Source organism: Gymnoscopelus microlampas, assembly GCF_963454915.1.
Source record: "Gymnoscopelus microlampas genome assembly, chromosome: 10".
Taxonomy (NCBI): domain Eukaryota; kingdom Metazoa; phylum Chordata; class Actinopteri; order Myctophiformes; family Myctophidae; genus Gymnoscopelus; species Gymnoscopelus microlampas.
In genome coordinates this window covers 10,783,965-10,805,851 of record NC_139947.1, presented here as the reverse complement: position 1 = coordinate 10,805,851, position 21,887 = coordinate 10,783,965, and the positions used below count along the sequence as shown (strand labels likewise).

General features: G+C 40.8%; 2 protein-coding genes across 5 annotated transcripts in view; both read right to left on the bottom strand.

Annotated features, from left to right (window-relative positions):
- Nucleotides 1–21,887, bottom strand: part of LOC311053424 (E3 ubiquitin-protein ligase TRIM35-like) — a 136,011-nt gene that overhangs the window by 22,570 nt on the left and 91,554 nt on the right. The gene's annotated exons all lie outside the window — the stretch shown is intronic.
- znf512b (zinc finger protein 512B) overlaps nt 1–21,887 on the bottom strand; it is a 116,203-nt gene that overhangs the window by 86,552 nt on the left and 7,764 nt on the right. For all 3 annotated transcript variants that reach the window (XM_084068933.1, XM_084068929.1, XM_084068930.1), the window contains exon 2: nt 20,328–20,480. In XM_084068933.1, the coding sequence (XP_083925059.1) occupies nt 20,328–20,478 (151 nt within the window). In that variant the 5' untranslated portion in view covers nt 20,479–20,480. The remainder of the gene's footprint in view (nt 1–20,327; nt 20,481–21,887) is intronic.

Genomic DNA, 21,887 nt, shown 5'->3' with positions numbered 1-21,887 from the left:
ACGCCAGGTTGAAAGGGGTTAGTTAGGGGTTAACCCATTAAAACCCGAGATTGCATCTGTGTCATTTCTTTGGCTATTCAAAAATAGCAGATTTACAAGCTCATAGCACAAGCTTGAATATCTGCTATTTTTTTTTATTGTGGAAATTTGTGCAAATCTTTGAATACATATATTTTTTTAGTCAACATTTTTTACTCAAATCTTTGCTTCTGGGCGTCCCTGGAACAACATATTTTGAGATGGCGGTCGGCGGCCAAATACATAACATTTTTGGGGTCCTTGACATGAAAACGTTTGAGCACCACTGATAGAGCAACTCATGTTTTTCAGAAAACTGTCAGGATTTAGAAAACATTTGTAGAATCGGCCTCAGGTCTTAATGGGTTAATCCGTCTTTCGACACACACACACACACACGCACACGCACACGCACACGCACACGCACACGCACACGCACACGCACACGCACACGCACACGCACACTACTCAAACGTGTTGTTGGCCTGATGCTGAATGCCCTGTTCTGGAGATGACCCTAATTCGATTTTGTGAAGAGGAAAAATATGAACCGCCTGCCTGATCCGTTAGCATACAGTACATGCCATTTAGCGGATCCTCTGAAAGTAGAGCAGCACCATGATGGCATTAAATCCTCCCCAGGTTTTTTGGGGAAAGGAGGGAGGGGGGGGGGGGTTGCGTTCTAACCCCAGTGAGGAGGACATCTGTACTGATGGTCAGTGGTGGAAAAAGTACTATTTTTTACTTAAAAGTATCAATACTGCAATGTAGAACTCTGTTACAAGTAAAAGACCGGAATTACAATTTACCTGAGTACAAGTACAAAAGTATTGGTATCAAAATGTACTTAAAGTACCAAAAGTAGAAAGTACTCAGTATGCAGAATGTCGATTGGAAAATAGCCGATCTACAAGCTCACAATGCGTCGCATCGCGACGCATTGTGAGCTTGTAGATCGGCTATTTTCAAATGGCAGAAATGTATACAGGGCTGAAGTGGGTAATGTATGTTTTGTAAATAAGAATCGGAATATACAAAGTAACTAGTAACTAAAGTTTTCAAATAATTGTAGTGGAATAAAAGTACAACATTTGCCTCTGAGATGTGGTGGAGTAGAAGTGAAAGTACAGAAAATTGTAAATACTCCGGTAAAGTAAAGATTCCTCAGATTTGTACTTAAGAACAGTACTTGAGTAAATGTACTTGGTTACTTTACGCCACTGCTGATGGTATATATATCGACACAGTCGGGGCAGAAAACCTCTTATCTCCATATTCAAACTTTTTGTTTTTTTTCCCGTTAAATGAACGCCCTATACTTGATCACACTGACTACAGCATCACACAAAAGCATCAACAGTAGCAGATCCGCGAGGTCGTGCAGATCTGCTAACTCTTGCTACTTTTTGAATTTGAAATCCCGAAAAGTAACAGTTTTTTTTTGGGGACACATGTGAGGTTTTGTCCCGACAGAGACGGATCATGCGGTCACGATACGACGATACGAGTGCCTGGATTATACGAGCGTCTGCCCAAACGGCATAATATGTCACCTGTCACTAAGCAGTGTATCGCGTTGCAAATCCATCTGCTAGACACAGAGCAGAGCCTAATGAATTAACCCCTTCAATCTGGGGAAACGCACGCATCTGTGTCATTTTTTAAAGATTTCTTTGGGCTGTTCAAAAAAATAGCAGATCTACAAGCTCGTAGCGCGGCACCGAGTGCCGCGCTACGAGCTTGTGGATCTGCTATTTTTTGGGAAAAATCGTGAAAAAGTGTGCAAATCTTTGAATATGTGTATTTTTTTAAAGCGATTATTTGTAATCGAATCTCAAATCTTCTGGGGATTCTACAAATGTTTTCCAGTTTTTTGAAAAAACTTGTATCTGTGGTGCTCAAACTTTTTCATGTCAAGGACCCCCAAAATGTTATGCATTTGGCCGCGGACCCCCATCTGAAAATATTTTGTTCTTGTTCCAGGGACCTCCACCACCCCACCCCTAGAGGCAAAGATTTGAGTTAAAGATGTTCGCTTGAAAAAATATGTATATTCAAAGATTTGCGAAACATTTCAAGATTTAAAAAAAACGCAGATCTACAAGCTTGTATAATCTGCTATTTTTGAATTGCCAAAGAGATCTAAGATGACAGCGATGCGCTCCCGGTCTCAATGGGTTAATATATTGTGTTCCAACTGCCTCCACAGCTTCTCCAGGAACGACACGACAGGCAGCCCTCTCGGTTTCACAAATCACTGCATCGGTATTTTAGCTTATCTTCTGCATCAGGGGGTTTGGTTTCCCCAAACGGACTGCCGTGCCGTGCCGTGCCGAGGCACACTGACTGGTGTGTGTGTCAACACACTCTCACACTCCCCAAAAAATGCATATTGGGACTTATTGGGACAAATCAAGGGGCTAGCATCCGGGCTTGTAAATTGAGGCTATATAGTAAGTGTGACAGTTCATATGAATGGCCCGTTGGTTCGGCCCTGCTGGTTGCAGAAGCAGCTCTATTCAAGCGGATGGGTTTTCATTTGTTGACCTGGCATCCTATAGTTTGTATAGCTTCAATGTACTGATCATTTATGTTTGGATATTATACTGTTTAGACTGATGATAGGTTCTTGGTTTACCTATACTATGATCCTAGATTACTATTTCAATGCATTTGATGTATTACCTCGTGTTTTTACTTTGCTTACTGTAAATCGCTCTGGATTAAGAGTGTCTGCTAAATGCCTAAATTGTAAATTATTGCAATACGTATAAAACTGCAATGAAAAGGTATGAGTACTTTGACACACATTCTATATCCTAAGAAAATATAGATTTTAACCACATTCAACATTCTGCCCTATGTTTTTTTTTTTTTTTGCACCTTATGTCTAAACATGCACATACCTGCCGCTATATGGACCTACCAATGTGTTGTTATCACTTTCACACTTCATGCACATACTGTATCTGCTGTTAAATTGCATTGGTCTTATGCTATGTGTATATTGTTGTTGTCGGGCAGAAATCTTCTTATTTTGTAAATTAACGCATTACTTGATCACACTACAGCGTCAAAAGAAGCAGATCCACAAGCTCGAAATGTGGCGGGAAGCAACATGTTTCGAGTAGCATGTTTCTGCTACAGTACAAGCAACAGTTTTGGACATATGAGGGTTTCCATCCGACAGACGATGATATACTGTATGTATATATCTTGATCTGTTGTGTTGTTCTTAATGTTAGATTTTTTTAATCCAAGCCTCCCCTTCTTCTTTTTCTTCTTCTGGAATACAACAAAATGATAGAGCTTAGGCAAAAACTAAACAAACTATTTCTTCTTTACACCTGTAAACCAGTGATGTGACAATAAAGTTGATTCTCATTCTGGTTCCTTTTTGTCGTCCCTATTATGGCCGTATCACTATAGGCGAAAATGTTGAAATGATTGAATTTTTTTATTGTCATTTAAACATTTTCCGCAAAATGTTTTTTTTCCCCGCCATGAATACAGGTGTGACCTGAGATTTGAACTTGCCCTTTGGTGCACAAAAAGATTGAAGCTCACCGTCCTAAAGGAACCAACGTGATCATTGGTACAAACTCAAAAACTAGCGCAGAGCCCTGGAGCGTCCCAAAAAAAAAAAAAAAAAAAAGACGATTTGTCTCTGCGTTCAATAAAGTCACTAAAACAGCACCACAGCACTTTGTGTGCATATTGCCCCCCCCTCTACCAAAAGCCCCATGGAGGGGTATCGGCTTACCAGCTCCACTAAACCGCACTTAAAACAGCCGAATCGACAGAAAAAAAGGAGAAAAAAAAAGGCCCGGGCAATGAAGAATCCTGCTGCATAATCCGGTGACTCACGATATACCTCGACATCCTCTCTTCTTCAGACCCATGCCATCGATTTTTTTTTTAAACAGCCTTCCTCCCACCGTCAGGCCCACCATGCACGCTTCATATTATTGGAAACACAATCTATCACCTGACGGGCGCACCGTTCTGTTGGCCCACAGCCAACCGCGTGTGTTTGCCGTCGTCAGCCAATCACAACAGGTCGGATGACCCCACTGGCCACACGTGTGGCCCGGCGATGGCCGCCGGCGGCATCGGCGCCGCTGGGGGTGAAAAAGTACTCAAATGTTTTACTTTAACCCATTAAGACCTGGAACTGTGTCATTTTTTGATTTGAGCTAAAAAAAGCATTAGTTTACACTTTGGGCTATTCAAAAATAGCAGATCTACAAGCTCATAGCGCGGCACCGAGTGCCGCGCTACGAGCTTGTAGATCTGCTATTTTTGAAAATTCGTGAAAATGTGTGCAAATCTTTGAATATATATATTTTTAAAGCGAACGTTTTTAACTCAAATCTTTGCTTCTGGGGGGGTCCCTGGAACAACATATTTTGATGGGGGTCCGCGGCCAAATACATATCATTTTGGGGGTCCTTGACATGAAAAAGATTGAGCACCACTGATATAGAAACATAGGTTTTTCAGAATACTGTGGAGATTTAGGAGACATGTAGAATCGGCTTCAGGTCTCAATGGGTTAAGTAAAAGTATCAGCACTGCAATGTAGAAGTACTCTGTTTGTTACAAGTAAAAGTCCGGAATTCAAAATGTACTTGAGTAAAAGTACAAAAGTAATTGGTATCAAAATGTACTTAAAGTACCAAAAGTAAGAGTACAACAATTTTGAAAATATCAGATCTACAAGCTCAGTGTGAGTGAGTGTGTTCCGGGCTTAACCGAGAAAACCGGCCTATTGAGAGACTATAGGTTTTGGAGAGAGCAAATTCTTCGCCGTCAGATGGAAACCTCATATGACCAGACAGTGCAATGCGTCCACATACCGACATAACCACAACGTCCCCCCGGTTCGATCCCCGGCCTTTAGACCCGTGTTACATGTCTCTCTCTCTCTCTCTCTTTCTCTCCACACTCGTTCCGTTTCCTGTCTCTACACACAAGAGGACTGAGAGTTTTAACCACATGAAAACCTAACAGTATACTGTATATACTTCAGTTGACCCCGGGGGTCCCCCAGGGGTCTATTCTTGGCCCTCTCTCCTTTTTCCCCCCTCTATTTTGTCTGGATGTCCGCCTATTATTATGACAGGCCCAGAATAGTGAAACTACCGTTCATGTGGTTTAAAAGAGCTTTTTTTTAACCTTTTTTTCTGGCATGGCTCGCCGTCTATGACAGGATCTGCGATTGTGTGCGTGATACTTTTGTGTGACGCTGTAGTATGATCAAGTGGGGCGTCAATTTATGAAAAAACACCAAAAGATAGAATATGAAGATGAGAGGTTTATGCCCCGACAGCAACGATTTGCTTGGTCCTCACTAATGCTCATTATAAAGATGGTGCCATTTCAGTTCACAAACTTGTATACCAATGACATCATCGACGCATGGGGATTCCAAGCATTGGTGGAAAAAGTACTCAAATTATTTACTTAAGTAAAAGTACCAATACTGCAAAATAAAAATACTCTGCTACAAGTAAAAGTCCAGAATTCAAAATTGACTTGAGTAAAAGTACTAAAGTATTGGCATCAAAATGTACTTAAAGTACCAAAAGTAAAAGTACTAAAATGTTTGAAAATAGCAGATCTTCAAGCTCTGCTATTTTCAAATAGCCTAGGTATAAAACAGGGCTAAAGTGGTTAATGTATGTTTCATAATATCATAATTTATATCTGAAAAGTAACTAGTAACTAAAGTTCTGAAATAAATGTAGTGGATTAAAAGTACAATATTTGCCTCTGAGATGTAGTGGAGTAGAAGTAAAAGTATTGGAAATTGGAAATACTCAAGTAAAGTACAAATACCTCAAAATTGTACTTAAGTACAGTACTTAAGTAAATGTACTTAGTTACTTTCCACCACTGATTCCAAGTATAAAACTACAGCCTCGCTTTTCCTGGAAAGTTAGGCCGCTGAAATAGAAGCCATTGTTCTTGCATGAATCTAAAAAAAAAGGATTAATAATAATAAGTTTTAAATCTTATTTGAAATGACAGCTAATGATGTCATGGGGAGGCTACTAGGCACGTTTTCAAACACCCCACAGTCCACCTCTGAGTGTGTGTGTGTGTGTGTGTGTGTGTGTGTGTGTGTGTGTGTGTGTGTGTGTGTGTGTCGACAGAAATGGCAGCCTCCCACACCGAGCATTCAGTGAGGATCCATAGAGACCATGTTGAAACGAGGAAATCGTGTGGATTTCGGGGATAAATAGAAACAGCCGGGGCTCCAATGTGGATCTCGGATTTCACGTCACCAGCCTTGACCAGTCATCTATGACATCAGTCATCTATGACGGGGGTCTTCAACGGGGGGTCCGGGAACCCTAGGGGGGTCCTCAGAGTTACTACAGAGGGTCCGCCAAATCTTTGTGTGATGGGGAACGATAGCCGAAAATAGCCGATCTATAAGCTCACAACGCCTCGCAGCGCAAGGCGTTGTGAGCTGCCCATTATAAATTGCCCATTATAAATAGGGATGTCCGATTTTATCGGCCTCCCGGTATTATCGGCCGATATTAGCATAAAAATTGATATCGGGAAAATATCGGTATCGGTTTTTGAAAGATTTTTTTTTTTCTTTTTTGCTTTATACATAAGTTACAGGAGTTCTTACTGTATATGGTGTGTGTGATATGAAATTTGAGCTTACCCTAATCACAATAATCCCCGCATATATCGGTATCGGTTGATATCGGTATCGGTAATTAAGAGTTGGACAATATCGGTATATCGGTTATCGGTAAAAAAGCCAATATCGGACAACCCTAATTATAAATGTTATAGGATACCTAGCATGGATGTAATATTTTTCTCTAATTTGTGTTTACATGAAGTACTGTTAAAAAAAAATGAATCGAATCGAATTTCATTTTGGTCACTTTTACACATCCCTAACTTTGAAGCATGAACCACTGGCTACGTTACCAACACAACCATAAGAAGTCCACGTCGACCGTTATCGGCCATTTTCTGTGCTAATAACGCAGATGACACCGCGTTCGAGCACGGCCAACGATTGATAAGCTCAAATGTCGCATCATCAGCATCAATAAACACTCTGTGTGCTCAGGGCGCTTAGTAAGATGCACTCCGAGCAAAAAAAAAAAAAAGCTTTCTGTGGACACAGCAGCGCCCCTAACTCAGCAGCACAGACCCTCTGTATCTATCCTCCCTCTTTTCCCCCCATCCCACCCCTCTACACAGCAGTGGTGGAAAGTAACTAAGTACATTTACTCAAGTACTGTACTTAAGTACAATTTTCAGGTATTTGTACTTTACTTGAGTATTTCCAATTTCCAATACTTTTACTTCTACTCCACTACATCTCAGAGGCAAATATTGTACTTTTACTCCACTACAATTATTTGAAAGCTTTAGTTACTAGTTACTTTTCAGATATAAATGATGATATAATGAAACATACATTAACCACTTTAACCCTATTTTATACATAGGCTGTTTGAAAATAGCAGATTTACAAGCTCACAACGCGTCGCATCGCGACGCGTTGTGAGCTTGTAGATCGGCTATTTTCAAATATTTAGTACTTTTACTTTTGGTACTTTAAGTACATTTTGATGCCAATACTTTTGTACTTTTACTCAAGTTTTTTTTTTTTTTTTTTTTTTACTTGTAACACAGTATTTTTATATCGCAGTATTGGTACTTTTACTTAAGTAAAGAATTTGAGTACTTTTTCCACCACGGCTACACAGTAAAACCTCCGGTATCAATTTAACTCTAAGAGCGTACAAAGCATAGACATATAAAGGTAGACGCCTCCTCTGGCTCTGAGGCGTCTGTATCTCGGGCGCGCACCAGCTTCCGCCCTCAGTCGCGTGCGTCACAGAAGGGGACGTTCGGTGGGCCAATCAGAGGCCTACTGAACGCCCCCTTCTGTGACACACACGAATAGGGAAAAACTTCCTTGGACCAGGGGCGGAAGCAATACAAGGGTATTGCGATACAGGTCGCTCCAATGAACTGCAGAGGCCAATGAGGTATCTAGGTTTCTATATCTATGGTACAAAGGGAACCACAAATGAGTCCATCGGGTTCTAACTTGCACGCATTCGTCTGAGTTATGGATCCATTTGGCTCCATTTAGTGCTCTCAGAAATAAATGAACACTGAGGATGTTATTGTGTATTATTCTAGCCCTGCTGCCAAATGATGATGTGAAATAGATCAGTGGTTCTCAAACTTTTTCATGTCAAGGACCCCCTAATTGACACTTATTACCCCGCGGACCCCCATTTGAAAAGATATGCCAGGGACCCCAATAAGAGAAGATTTTTACGGCTCTCTAGCAGTGATTCTCAACCATTTTAATTTCAAGGACCCCCAGTTTAGCATGCATTAGGCTACGGACCCCCATTTAATGGCATTTCTATCTCTGGGACCCCAATTTTTATTATAAAATCAATGTTAATTTAACTCTGAGAGTGTACAAATGGAACCAAATGGACCCTAACGGGTCCATTTGGTTCCATTTGTACACTCTCAGAGTTACAGACCCATAAGGGTCCATTTGGTTCCTATCTATCATTCCAGGGGGCTGGGGACCCCCTGGAACTCCCTCAAGGACCACTGGTGGTCCCCGGACCACTGGTTGAAAACCACTGAAATAGATGACAAAAGAGGACTCTCTCCGGTGAGCCCACTGACACAAATCTACAAGAGTTTACAGTTTTTTACCTCCAAGATACAAACAACTCAATCTAACTGTATGCCTCTTCTTATCGATGCTCGCTTTTGGAGTTGTTTGTTCATCACTTTTGGTGGGGCTGTGGGTAGGGGGGGGTGGGGGGAGGGTGAAAGATAGATAGTGGGTAAAACGAGAAGCACGAGGTACAGGACAGATACGAGCTGCTCATACATAATACCGCCTAACGAGGGAAACCAGTGGTGGAAAGTAACTAAGTACATTTACTTAAGTACTGTACTTAAGTAACATTTTGAGGTATTTGTACTTTACTTGAGTATTTCCAATTTCCAGTACTTTCACTTCTACTCCACTACATCTCAGAGGCAAATATTGTACTTTCACTCCACTACAATTATTTGAAAACTTTAGTTGCTAGTTACTTTTCAGATATAAATTATGATATTATGAAACATACATTCACCACTTTAGCCGTATTTTATACCTAGGCTATTTGAAAATAGCAGATCTACAAGCTCTTGTAGATCTGCTATTTTCAAATATTTAGTACTTTTACTTTTGGTACTCTAAGTACATTTTGATGCCAATACTTTTGTACTTTTACTCAAGTACATTTTTAATTCTGGACTTTTACTTGTAACAGAGTATTTTTATATTGCAGTATTGGTACTTTTACTTAAGTAAAGAATTTGAGTACTTTTTCCACCCCTGGGTAAAACGAGAAGCACGAGGTACAGTACAGATACGAGCTGCTCGTACATAATAATACCGCCTAACGAGGGAAACCAGGAAGTGAAGAAGGAGGAGAATGAGGAGAACAAAAGAGGAGCAGAGCGGGCTAATATGGTGGATGGAGAGAGGAGGAGAGGAAGAGAGAGATGGTTCTGTGTGTACACACGGAGCTGAGAGAGGGAGAGAGAGAGATAGTGTGGGAAAGACAGATACTGGAGGGAGAGGAGAGCGGGGTGGAGGTGGGGGTGGGCGGCTATAGTGGCCGCTGAGACAGAGATGCAGGGTCAGCAGATGGGAGACTGTGGTTGGCCGGAGATGAAGGGGTCCACCACGCAGTCAGAACTCGTAAGTCTGACGTCGGGGGGGAATAAACACATGCGTAGCACTGCACACACGCGCGCACACTCACACACACACACACGCGTGCATGCTTAAACATATACGAATACACAGCTAGCTACACCGGTTCACACGCTATACCACGTTTAACATGGACACGCCGTATTGATGGTGATAAGACGCGGCAGCGCCTCTGCAATATAACTCCCCTGACTTTTACAGGGGGCGCTAGTAGGCGGTAGGGCTGCACGATTCTTGCTAAAAAGTGAATCGCGATTTTTCTCCCTAAGAATTGAGAACACGATTCTCTCACGATTCTTCATATACAGTATATATAGGGCTGTCAAAATTACACATTTAAGTTGACGATTAATTGTGTGTTTGGCGTTGAACATCGGAACATGAAAAAAAAAGAATCTGTTTGCCTTTTAGGCTTCGTGACCAATAAATTGCACAGGGCAGATCTGAGAATAATTCAATATACAAAGAAATTATTGACATATTTAATCATTTTCTACATGTAAAAGTAGCAGAAATAGCTGATCTGCAAGCTTACAACGCGTCACGAAGTGACGCGTTGTAAGCTTGTAGATCTGCTATTTCTGCTATTTTTTAAATATTTTTCAACATGGAGACGATTATGCAAAAATAATTGTGATTATCTCAAATGCAAGTATATATACATGCAGTTTACAGATAATTATGCAGTCAGTAATTTATTTTATTTTAGAATACTTAAAGTGATTAACAAATGCTGCTGAACATAAAAAGTAGTTACAGCTAAATAATGAAAAACTAGTGCCCTGTTGTTTTGGGCCAATTACAGCAGTTGGCTAGTGGCTACTGTTTACAATACTACAGTACAGTAGGCCCACTACCACTACTGTACTGCAGTTTATTTAAGCTCAACTTATACTTCGGCATACAAGAGGTCGCGCGTCGAAAACAGCCGATCTACAAGCTTAGAACGAGGAGTCGCCTTTGCTGCGAGTCACTCCCCATCTCTCTCTCTTCCCCATTTCCTGTCAGCCTACTGTCCTATCAATAATAAAAGGCAGAAAAAGCACAAAGTGGGAGTGTGAAGGGAGTGTGAAGTGGGCGGTGTGTGGTCATCACAACATGACTCACTTTGAAAAAAGGATAAATGACTTTTTTTAAAGTCCATACTGCTATTCATAGGGCTTCACATGTGTCATGTGTTTCGCTAGCCAATCACAGTCCTGAATTTGCAAAGTCAGCCAATCACATTACAGTTAGTGGTGATGACACTAGCTGTAATGTGATTGGCTGACTTTGCAAAAGTATCGATTTGCATCAACAATGGAAGGGTTAGGGGGTATACAAATCTTTTGGTCGGTGTCCAAAACTCACTTATAGGGGGCGGCTACACCGCCCCAAAAACAGAAAGTGTGACTCCCTTACCCTCCTTCAAAACCGTCACAAAAGAGCACCTGTCTGCGATTTGCAACTAGTCCTAGAGACAGGTTCTAGCTTTCCAAAAGAGATGTCCCCCCATTGTTTTTCTGTAAATATACTTTCACTGCTCCTAGTACTGGACAGGCAGTGTGTCCTGGGAGCTGGCAGGTCACTGCGGCACTCTCACAGCAGGGGATGGCTGCCTGACACACATCCGTGTCATACACTCAACTCATTTAAACCATTGAGGCCTGAGGTTCCCATTCTGAAGAAAAAAATCTGTCTTCTTTTTGAAAGAACGTAAGTTGCTATGTCAGTGATTCTCAAACTTTTTCATGTCAAGGACCCCAAAAAATTACATGTATTTGGCCGCCGACCCCCATCTCAAAATATTTTTGTTCCAGGGACCCCCAGAAGCAAAGAATAGAGTTAAAAATGTTCGCTTTAAAACAATATATATTCAAAGATTTGCACACATTTTCACGATTTCTGAAAAATAGCAGATCTACAAGCTCGTAGCGCGGCACTCGGTGCCGCGCTACGAGCTTGTAGATCTGCTATTTTTGAATAGCCAAAGTGTAAAATAATGCTCTGTTCAATGTCTGTTCGGATTTTTTTGCTGTGGCTCATTGTTATGTTTAGCATTAATGTTGTGTAGTTATGCCATAGTCTAGGCACAGCAATAGGCTCAGAGGGTTTCAGGGTCTATCTGGGAAACCGGAATAGTTTCAATCCTCTGGCTTCTTGTGGGTGAATGTAACACGCATTGTAAAGCGCTTTAGATAAAGGCACTATAGAAATGCAGACTATTATAGAAATGCAGACCGTAGTGCTTGTGTCTTTGGTTAACACCCTTTAACTGAGAAAGCGAGAGTGAGAGGAGGGAGGGTGGGTGCATGAGAGAGAGAGAGCCCTAGAGACGTAGAGAGAGAGAGAGAGAGAGTGAGACCACATCCTTTCCTGGTAGTTGTCTGGCGTGGCAGGGTGACAACAACGCGACCGCACTGCTCATTCTTTATGAAGACTGTATGCCACACAAGGCTCATCCACAGGGCCGTCTGTTTCTGTGCGTAAAAAGAAAAGCACTGAGGAATTCCAGGGAAACCACAGAGGGACTCAACAATGGACTCAACGGGAGAGAAAGGAAAGAGAGAGAGAGTACTACTTTACAGACACAATATAATGCCTTCTCCAAACACCAGAGCCTTTCCCTGAGGGGAGCAGCACTGCTCGGATACCACTTGAAAAGTTCATAAAGATATAACTGGGCTAAGGAGGATAATGAGGCCAAACTAGGCACCGATTCAAAAGCATTGTTAAGACCGGCAGTTTTTTTTTTTAGCGCCACATGATCGTACCTAACAGCTTGAGGAAGACAGTGCGCGCGTGTGTGTGCGTGTGCGTGTGTGTGTGTGTGTGTTAAGAGGCACAGAAAACGAGCACTGAAAAAGTCCGCCACAGGGAGCTTTGGATAGTTATGCTTTTGTTTCCCCCCCCCCCAAACCGCACACTAGTACACACAACCCCCGCGGGATAGACAAGCTAGCTCCGGGGCTGGCTCATCACGGTGATTAGCATTGTAGCATTCGCCCTCATCATTAGCTATAAAAAGCTCCAGCCATTTCGCTGATGAGTAACAAGGGCTAAAGGAGCCAATTTTTTGGGGGGGGGGGCAGAAGTCGGCTTATCGTGCCGAGAGGCAAATTCTTACGAGGTCCTTAACCCATTATGACCGGGTACACAGCTGTGTGTCGTTATAAGATTTCTTTGGCTATTCAAAAATAGCAGATATACAAGCTCATAGCGTGGCACCGAGTGCCGCGCTATGAGCTTGTAGATCTGCTATTTTTTGCTATTGTGAAAATGTGTGCAAATCTTTGAATATAATATATATTTTTAAAGCGAACATTTTTAACTCAAAACTTTGCTACATGGAGGTCCCTGGAACTACATATTTTGATTTGGGGGTCCTCGGCCAAATAAATATCATTTTGGGGGTGAAGAAATGTAGGATTTAGAAGACATTTGTAGAATCCCCAGAAGCAAAGATTTGAGTTATAATGTTCACTTTAAAAAACATTTCACTTTAAAAAACATTTATTATTTCACAATTTAAAAAAAACAGCAGATATACAAGCTCATAGCGCGGCACTCGGTGCCGCGCTATGAGCTTGTATATCTGCTATTTTTTTAACAGCCAAAGAAATCTGAAAATGACACAGATGCGTTCCCGGTCTTAATGGGTTAAGAGCAGATTGACAGCTGTGCGTTCTGCCAGGGGAAACCGACCGTGGATGATGACTGAAGGAGTAGCTGAACAATTAGACTGCTCCCTGAGTCTTGACACCTTTATCACTTTAGCTTTACATACAGTAGTAGAGACAGAATGGTGCCATATTGTTTGGCCAACCGATTACCAATGTTTTGACCAATATTTTGTGAAGAATCAATTCTAATCAACCAAAAAAAATGTGGATGATTGTTTACGGAAACCTTTTAAAGTTTTCACATAATAATAATGACATGCCCAAAATAGGGCCATATAATTGCTGATACCGGGGGGAAAAAGTCAAATAATGTAGCTCATATATCGGCCAGTCCGATATATAGAAATATAGTATATCGGTCTGGCTCTAACATACACCACTAGAATGGAAGGGTGACATCAATATGAATTCCTTCGTTTATTTGTGTAACAGGGCCTGAAAAAGTTTCCATATCCTTAAGTTTTTTGTCTCAAGAAAGATTCTTCCACCCATATTGTTCCAGAAAACCCTGCCCGATGGCAGTGTGTTACTGACTACATTATTTTCTCAAAGAGCAGAGGGAAATCCCTCAATGTGTAGTCGTGCTCACGATAAATACAGCATTCTGGACAGTCAGACACAGACATACTTTAACACATTCCCTGCCAATCACGTAGATCTACGCCCATTCAAATTCAAGCGTTCACTGCCAATCACGTGAATCTAAGTTTTTCAACACATTTTTTTTTATAATAATATATATATTTATTTTTTTTTCCACACAGAACCAGGAGATAACGTGATCCTAAGATGTATTGCTCCCTTCACTTCTTGGTTAAAGTCAGTGGTGTAAAGTAACTAAGTACATGTACTCAAGTGCTGCACTTAAGTACAATTTTGAAGTATTTTTACTTTACTGGAGTATTTTCAATTGTCTGTACTTTTACTTCTACTCCACTACATCTCAGAGGCAAATATTATGCTTTTATTGCACTACAATTATTTGAAAACTTTAGTTACTTGTTACTTTGCACTTATCAATTATTATATCATAAAACATACATTAACCACTTTAGCCTTATTTTATACATAGGCTATTTGAAAATAGCCTATCTACAAGCTCACAACGCGTCGCATCGCGACGCGTTGTGAGCTTGCAGATCTGCTATTTTCAAACATTTTAGTACTTTTACTTTTAGTACTTTAAGTACATTTTGATACGAATACTTTTGTGCTTTTACTCAAGTACATTTTGAATTCCGGACTTTTACTTGTAACGGAGTATTTTCATATTGCAGTATTGATCATTTTACTTGAGTAAAATATCTGAGTACCTTTTCCACCACTGGTTAAAGTACACATAGTGTTTTACTGTGTATTTTTGGCGAGAATTTGTACACGTTACACCAATGCAGTCAAATTCTAAGTATAATTACTTATCAGCGCATTATAAATATAATTCTAATGCATTATAGACCCGACCGTTAAGTAAAGTGTTACCACACATCTTCATGCGTGCACTGCTTTGTGGAAGAGGAGTCTAGCGATCCATGAGAGCGAGAGAGATCCAGAAAAAGAAATAGATAGCTCAGCAAGGCGGACAATGTAATGTCTAACGTTGCCAATTATAAGCCCCATAAAGACCTGTTCCCAGCCACCAGCTGCGTGGTACAGCAGCATGATCTCAACATGCACACGTGTGTCACGCACACGCGCACGCACACACGCACGCACGCACGCACACACACACACACACACACACACACACACACACACACACACACACACACACACACACACACACACACACACACACACACACACACACACACACACACACACACACACACACACACACACACACACACACACTGGTGGAGTGTAACTAAGTACATTTACTTAAGTACTGTACTTGAGTACAATTTTGAGGTATTTTTTACTTTACTGCAACTTTACTTTGCAATTTTCAATACATTTACTTCAACTCCACCACATCTCAGAGGCATATATTGTACTATTACTAAATTGATTTGAATACTTGAGTTACTAGTTACTTTTGTAGATTTTGATTATTATTACAAAACATACATTAACCACTTCAGCCCCGTATACATTTAGACCATTTGAAAATAGCCGATCTACAAGCTCACAATGTGTCGCATCAAAAGATTTTATACATTTTAAAACTTTAAATTGGGTATTCTGCAAAATGAGTACTTTTACTTTTGGTACGTTGTTGATGTACAGTACATGTTGATGCCAATACTTTTACTCAAGTACATTTTGAATTCCGGACTTTTACTTGTAACAGAGTATTTCTACATTGCAGAATTGATACTTGTGAGTACTTTTTCCCCCACTGCACACACACACATACACAGACACACACACACTCACACACGCACTCACACGCACGCACACACTACACACACTCACACACACACACACACACACACACACGCGCACGCACACATGGGGCCTTGTTGGAACCAGGATATCATTGCCATTACTCATTAGTGAACCCCGGGCCAAGTGTTTTTTCTGTGTCCTCTCTTGAGTTGTGATCCACTCTCTCCACCTCTCCAGCGTTCATCCATCTCTCCGCCCTGGCACTCCATGTGTCGACACAACAACGGGGTGGAGCGCGCCATCAACTTAGCACTCTCATTTAGCCCTGATTGATTTATAAACATGTGTTTATTGAGTCATAAAGTTGGGGGAAGAAATCTATAAAACGTCAGACTTGGGGGCTGCCAAGACTAGAATCTGCCGTCGTTCAAATGAAGCGGGCTTTGCTGTGCGTGTTTCAAGAGGAGGAGTCGGGCCTGACTGACTCAGACTTATACTAAATCAGGCTTAACATCAGTGGTGGAAAAAGTACTCACATTTTTTTACGTAAAAGTAAAAGTACCACTGCTGCAATATAGAAATACTTCTGTTAGGGCACGGTCCCAACGCACTTTTATTTTACCTCTGGGGCGGAATCTGCCAATGCTTTGTCAATGCAAATGCGTGGATTCTTGGAAAAAATGCGCAAGACCATGAATCCACGCATTTGCATTGACAAAGCGTTGGCAGATTCCGCCCCAGAGGTCAGAAATTCAAAATGTACTTGAATAAAAGTACAAAAGTATTGGTATCAAAATGTACTTTAAGTACCAAAAGTAGAGGTACTAATTATGCATAATGTCCCATTTCAAGTTTTCAAATGTATAAAAATCTTTTGAAAATAGCCGATCTACAAGCTCACAATGCGTTGCGATGTGACACATTGTGAGCTTGTAGATCTGCTATTTTCAAATGGCCGAAATGTATACAGGGCTGAAGTGGTTAGTGTGTTTTGCGATAATAATCGAAGTAAAAAATGTAATAAAAACTATTAACTAAAATTTTCAAAGAATTGAAGTGGAGTAAAAGCACAATATTTGGTTCTGAGGTGTAGTGGAGTAGAAGTAAAAGTACAGAAAACTGGTTATACTCCAGTAAAGTAAGAATGCCTCAAAATTTGACTTAAGTAAATGTACTTAGTTACTTTACACCACTGCTAAATCAGGCTTAACATATCGTCTTTCTGGAGCGAAAACCTTGTAGAGTATGTCCGAAACCATTACCCACAGCAGACGTAACCAGTTTCACTTTCAGAAATGTGCTAAAATAGCAGATGTACAAGTACTACAACTTGTAGCTGACGTTGTGAGCTTGTTGATTAGGTTGTTTATTTTCGCTACTTTTGCACGCCAGTCTTGTACGACAACCTTAGCACCTCCCACCTGTCCTAGTCCCTCCTCCTCATGCCCACACCTGCTGTGTTATGATAATGAGGGGGAGGGTATATTTCTTCCACCTCAAGGTTTCAGCCTCCAGGAAGAAACTCAAAATAGTCAGAGAAGACATAAAACACCATAAAAACACCACCAGGGGGCTTAATGAAGTTCTATCAACCGACATAGACACATGAAAAACGGAAAAAGTGCAAAACCATGGCACCACCTCTTTCAGAATGAAGAGAATGAAGTCCGAAATGGCGTTGTAAGAAAAAGTAGGGCATTAAAGTACAAACAAACATAGAAAGTTGAAATATGGAGATACAAGGTTACCACCCGACAGACAGCGACGATATCTGGCAGACTGTGCATGCTGTACATGGAGGCATTGAAAAAGACCTGTTGAACCCCTGCAATAGAGCCTCAGCCAACCATCATTATTCCAGAGGACCGAAAACCATACAAGCGGCACAGAAATGAAAGCACTTCATCAAGTGCAAGAAAAAACTCCCAAAAAAAAAGAAAACTATTCTGTGCTTCCTTGCATCGTCAAATCTGTCATGCAAAATAAGCTCTCACTTTCTGTCCGCACCCTCGTCACAACTAATGAGAAGTAAGCAGGCTAGCACGCACACACACGCACACACACACACACACACACAACACGCACACACTCTCCTACACACACATTTCCAGCCAACCTAGAGGGCTGAATATTTACATGGAAAGAAAACAAACCGAAGCATCTTCTTCGTGTAGTACAGCCCTGTTGTGTTCCAATGCAAAACTCAGAGGCTATTTTGTAGCAACTAAAAAAAACAACTGGGTCATATTAGCACAGCCCGCCACTTATTCCAAGTCTGCCTGACTGAATTAATCCATTAAGACCGGGAACGCATCTGTGTCATTTTAAGATTTATTTGGCCATTAAAAAATAACATATATACAAGCTCATAGCGCGGCACCGAGTGTAGATATGCTTTTTTTTTGTGAAAAATGTGTGCAAATCATTTTTAACTCAAATCTTTGCTTCTGGGGATTCTACAAATGTCTTCTAAATCCTAACAGTTTTTTGAAAAAAAAATATTTTGTTATAATATCAGTGGTTCACAAACTGTTTTCATGTCAAGCACCCCCAAAATGATATGTATTTGGCCCCAGAACCCCATCTCAAAATATGTTGTTCCAGTGACCCCTTCAGAAGCAAAGAGTTAAAAATGTTTGCTTTAAAATATATATATTCAAAGATTTGCACACATTTTCACGATTTTTCAAAAATAGCAGATCTACAAGCAACAAGAAATCTAAAAATGACACAGATGCTTTCCCGGTCTTAATGAATTAACAAAGTCATGGTGATCTGCAGGTTGTTGGATTGAAGAGTAATTCCATCATATTGCTCTCTCTCATATCTCTCTCTCTCTCTCTCTCTCTCTCTCTCGCTCCAAAGTCTTCCACTGCACCTACAACCAGATGGCTTGTGTTTTCACTCATGTCAGCACTCGGGATCATTTGTTTGTTTGGTACAAACACTGTGAGAGACAGTCGGAGGAAAAACACGTCGGCCCGTTTTTTTTTTCCAAAAAAAAAAACCCTTCTGTGGTGAGAGAGCTGCAGGAAAAGTGTCAGCCGTTGTTCAGGAACACGGTTGCCAGATTTTTTTTGCGAGAGAAATAAGCAACCGGGTCTATGAAACACAAGCCCAAAAGAAGCGACTACTAGGCCACATGAGCATTTTAAAACAGCTATTGGCCATTTGAAAATAGCAGATCTACAAGCTCACAGCGCGTCGCGATGTGACGTGTTGTGAGGTGGTAGATCTGCTATTTTCAAAAGGAAAATCTTGAAAAGAATGTGAAACATTTTGAATATTTTTTAAAACATTTTAAAGACACAAATCTGGTAAGGAGTCCCTGGCACAAACTGTTTTTAGATGGGGGCAAATAACATACAAGCTTCTGAATGCACAGTCAAAATTAACATTTTATGTAACCCTAACCCTAACAGCTAACCAACCCCGGTGGACAAATACATAATTTGGGGGTCCTTGACATAAAAAATGTCTGAGAACCAATGATTTAAACAACATTTAGGACACAAGCCCAAACAAGCAACTACACTTTAGAAACAAGCCCCAAAAAAAACGCAACCGCAACTACCAATATTTACAAGCAACTTTACTGAAAAACAAAGCCGAAAGTCGCTTATAATAAGCAGACATGGCAACACTGATGGTGACTTCAGTACAACGTGAACGGGGGGTGCGGTGGACAAACACATATTCATTTGGGGATCCTTGACATGAAAATGTTTGAGAATCACTGGTTTAAACGACATTTAGAAACAAGCCGAAATAAACACTTTAGAGACAAGCCTAAAACAAACCGCAACCCGCAACAAACTACCAACGTTTAGTTGCGGCTTCACAGAAACAACAAGCCCAAAGTCGCTCGCTCATAATAAGCAGACATGGCAACGCTGTTCAGGAAACCTCCCGGAGGCTCTGCCAATTGTATGGTATGTTAATGGAACATAAACCCCTCTCTGAGAAACAGCTCTGGAACTTCTGAGTGGCTAGCCACACTAATGACCGTTTGGCCGGCGAGCGAAAAAATAAATAAATGAATAAATAATAAAAAAAATAATCACCGGCAGCGAAAAAATAATCAAGAGGACACATGTTGGTTTTCTTCTAAAAATGTGCGTGGTTTGGTTGTTTTTTTTGTGCTACTTACCATATTTGTATAATAAAATGTGTGCAAATCTTTGAATATATATATATTCTTAAAAGCGATCATTAAATATTTTGTTCCAGGGACCCCCCCCCCCCAGAAGCAAAGATTTGAGTTTCAAATGTTCACTACAAAAATATATATATTCAAAGATTTGCACAAATGTTCACGATTTTTCAAAAATAGCAGATCTACAAGCTCATAGCGCGGCACTCGGTGCCGCGCTATGAGCTTGTAGATCTGCTATTTTTGAATAGCCAAATCAATCTTAAAATGACACACAGATGCGTTCCCGCTCTTAAAGGGTTAAGGAAAATAAATGAATGAATAAATAAAAGTGCGTTTTGGTTTCTTTTTGTTTTTTTTGGTTGCTACTTACCATATTTGTTGTTGTTGTTGTTGTTGGTGTTCTCGGGGACTGGGGTGGCTCTGACGACCTCCTGGGAGTGTCCGTGTTTGGGGGGCCGGCCTCTTGGCAAACCCGACGAAGAAGACAGCTTCCCCGGCCGCGGGCCGCTCTGGCTCTCCATGCCTGTGTGTGAGGAGGAGAGGGGAGAACCAAACAGGGAGTTTTTTTATTTGTCACAGACATGGTACAAGCAGCTAGATGTTGGCGTGACACAGTCCGCAAGACAACCACCAGTGGCTCACAACGCGCGTTGTGAGCTTGAAAATCGGCTATTTTCAAATAGCCTAGGTATAAAATAGGGCTGAAGTCGTTAATGTATGTTTTATAATATTATATAATATTATAATATTTATATCTACAAAGTAACTAACTAGTAACTACAGTTTTCAAATAATTGTAGTAGAGTAAAAGTACAATATTTGCCTCTGAGATGTATGTAGTGGAATAGAAGTATAAAGTAGTGAAAATTGTAAATACTCCAGTAAAGTAAAGGTCCCTCAAAATTGTACTTAAGTACAGTACTTGAGTAAATGTACTTAGTTACTTTACACCACTGACAACGACAACAATAACAGTAGCAATATAACAATACACAAGATAATACTGGATTTTAACCACTTAGACGAGGAGTCAACAACCTTAAATGTCAAAAGAGCCCCCCCCCCCAAAAAAAGTAAATATGTCTGGAGCCACAAACATATTTGAGCCTTAAAATGAAGGCAACACAAACTATTAAGTGTATATTAGCAAAATGTTCAAAAATACTACGTACAAATACACGTTAACGAGCATTCATTAAGTATGATAACTTCTCGCAGCAGATCAAACATACAGGTGATCCAGCAGCACTGGCAGTTGAAAGCAAACAACTCTGTCCACATACTATTCCATTCTCTCTCTCTGTGTTCCTCTGTTATCGTTATGTTCTCGCATGTGGAATCACACAGCGGTTTGTTTACACAAGCCACCTGGCTGGCGCCTCGCCAATACATGTGTCACCATGTAAAGTTCACCTGAGTTGGCTCTGTTAGTTAAAGGAATAGTTCACCCAAAATGGATACTTTTTTTTTTCTCGTCGCATTCCTAAGCCAAGAATTTGACGGCCAGCCGACCGGTAGGCAGCGGTTCCGGTAGGAGACACAAAGGAGACTCTTTGTGTCTCCTACCGGAACCGTAGCCGGTCATCATTGGCTTAGGAATGCGACAAAAACAAAACAATATCCATGAATTCAAGTCTCCATGGGGTGACTAATCAATTGAAAAAAAAATCATTTTGGGGGTGAACTATCCCTTTAAAAAAAAGAACAAGAAAAATAATATAAAATAATAAAAAAAAGAAGTACAGGCGACAACCACACTTTAAACCTTCTGTGAAAGGAACTTTAGCAGCAAGCGATCCTCAGGGGGACGTGCAATAGGGAACATTTAGAATTGTGGGGGTATGATTTATTATCAGATATCTAGACTTTGTGGTGAGATAAATACATCTAATTTAGTTTCAGATTCATAAGTCATCAAGTCAGAGTCGCC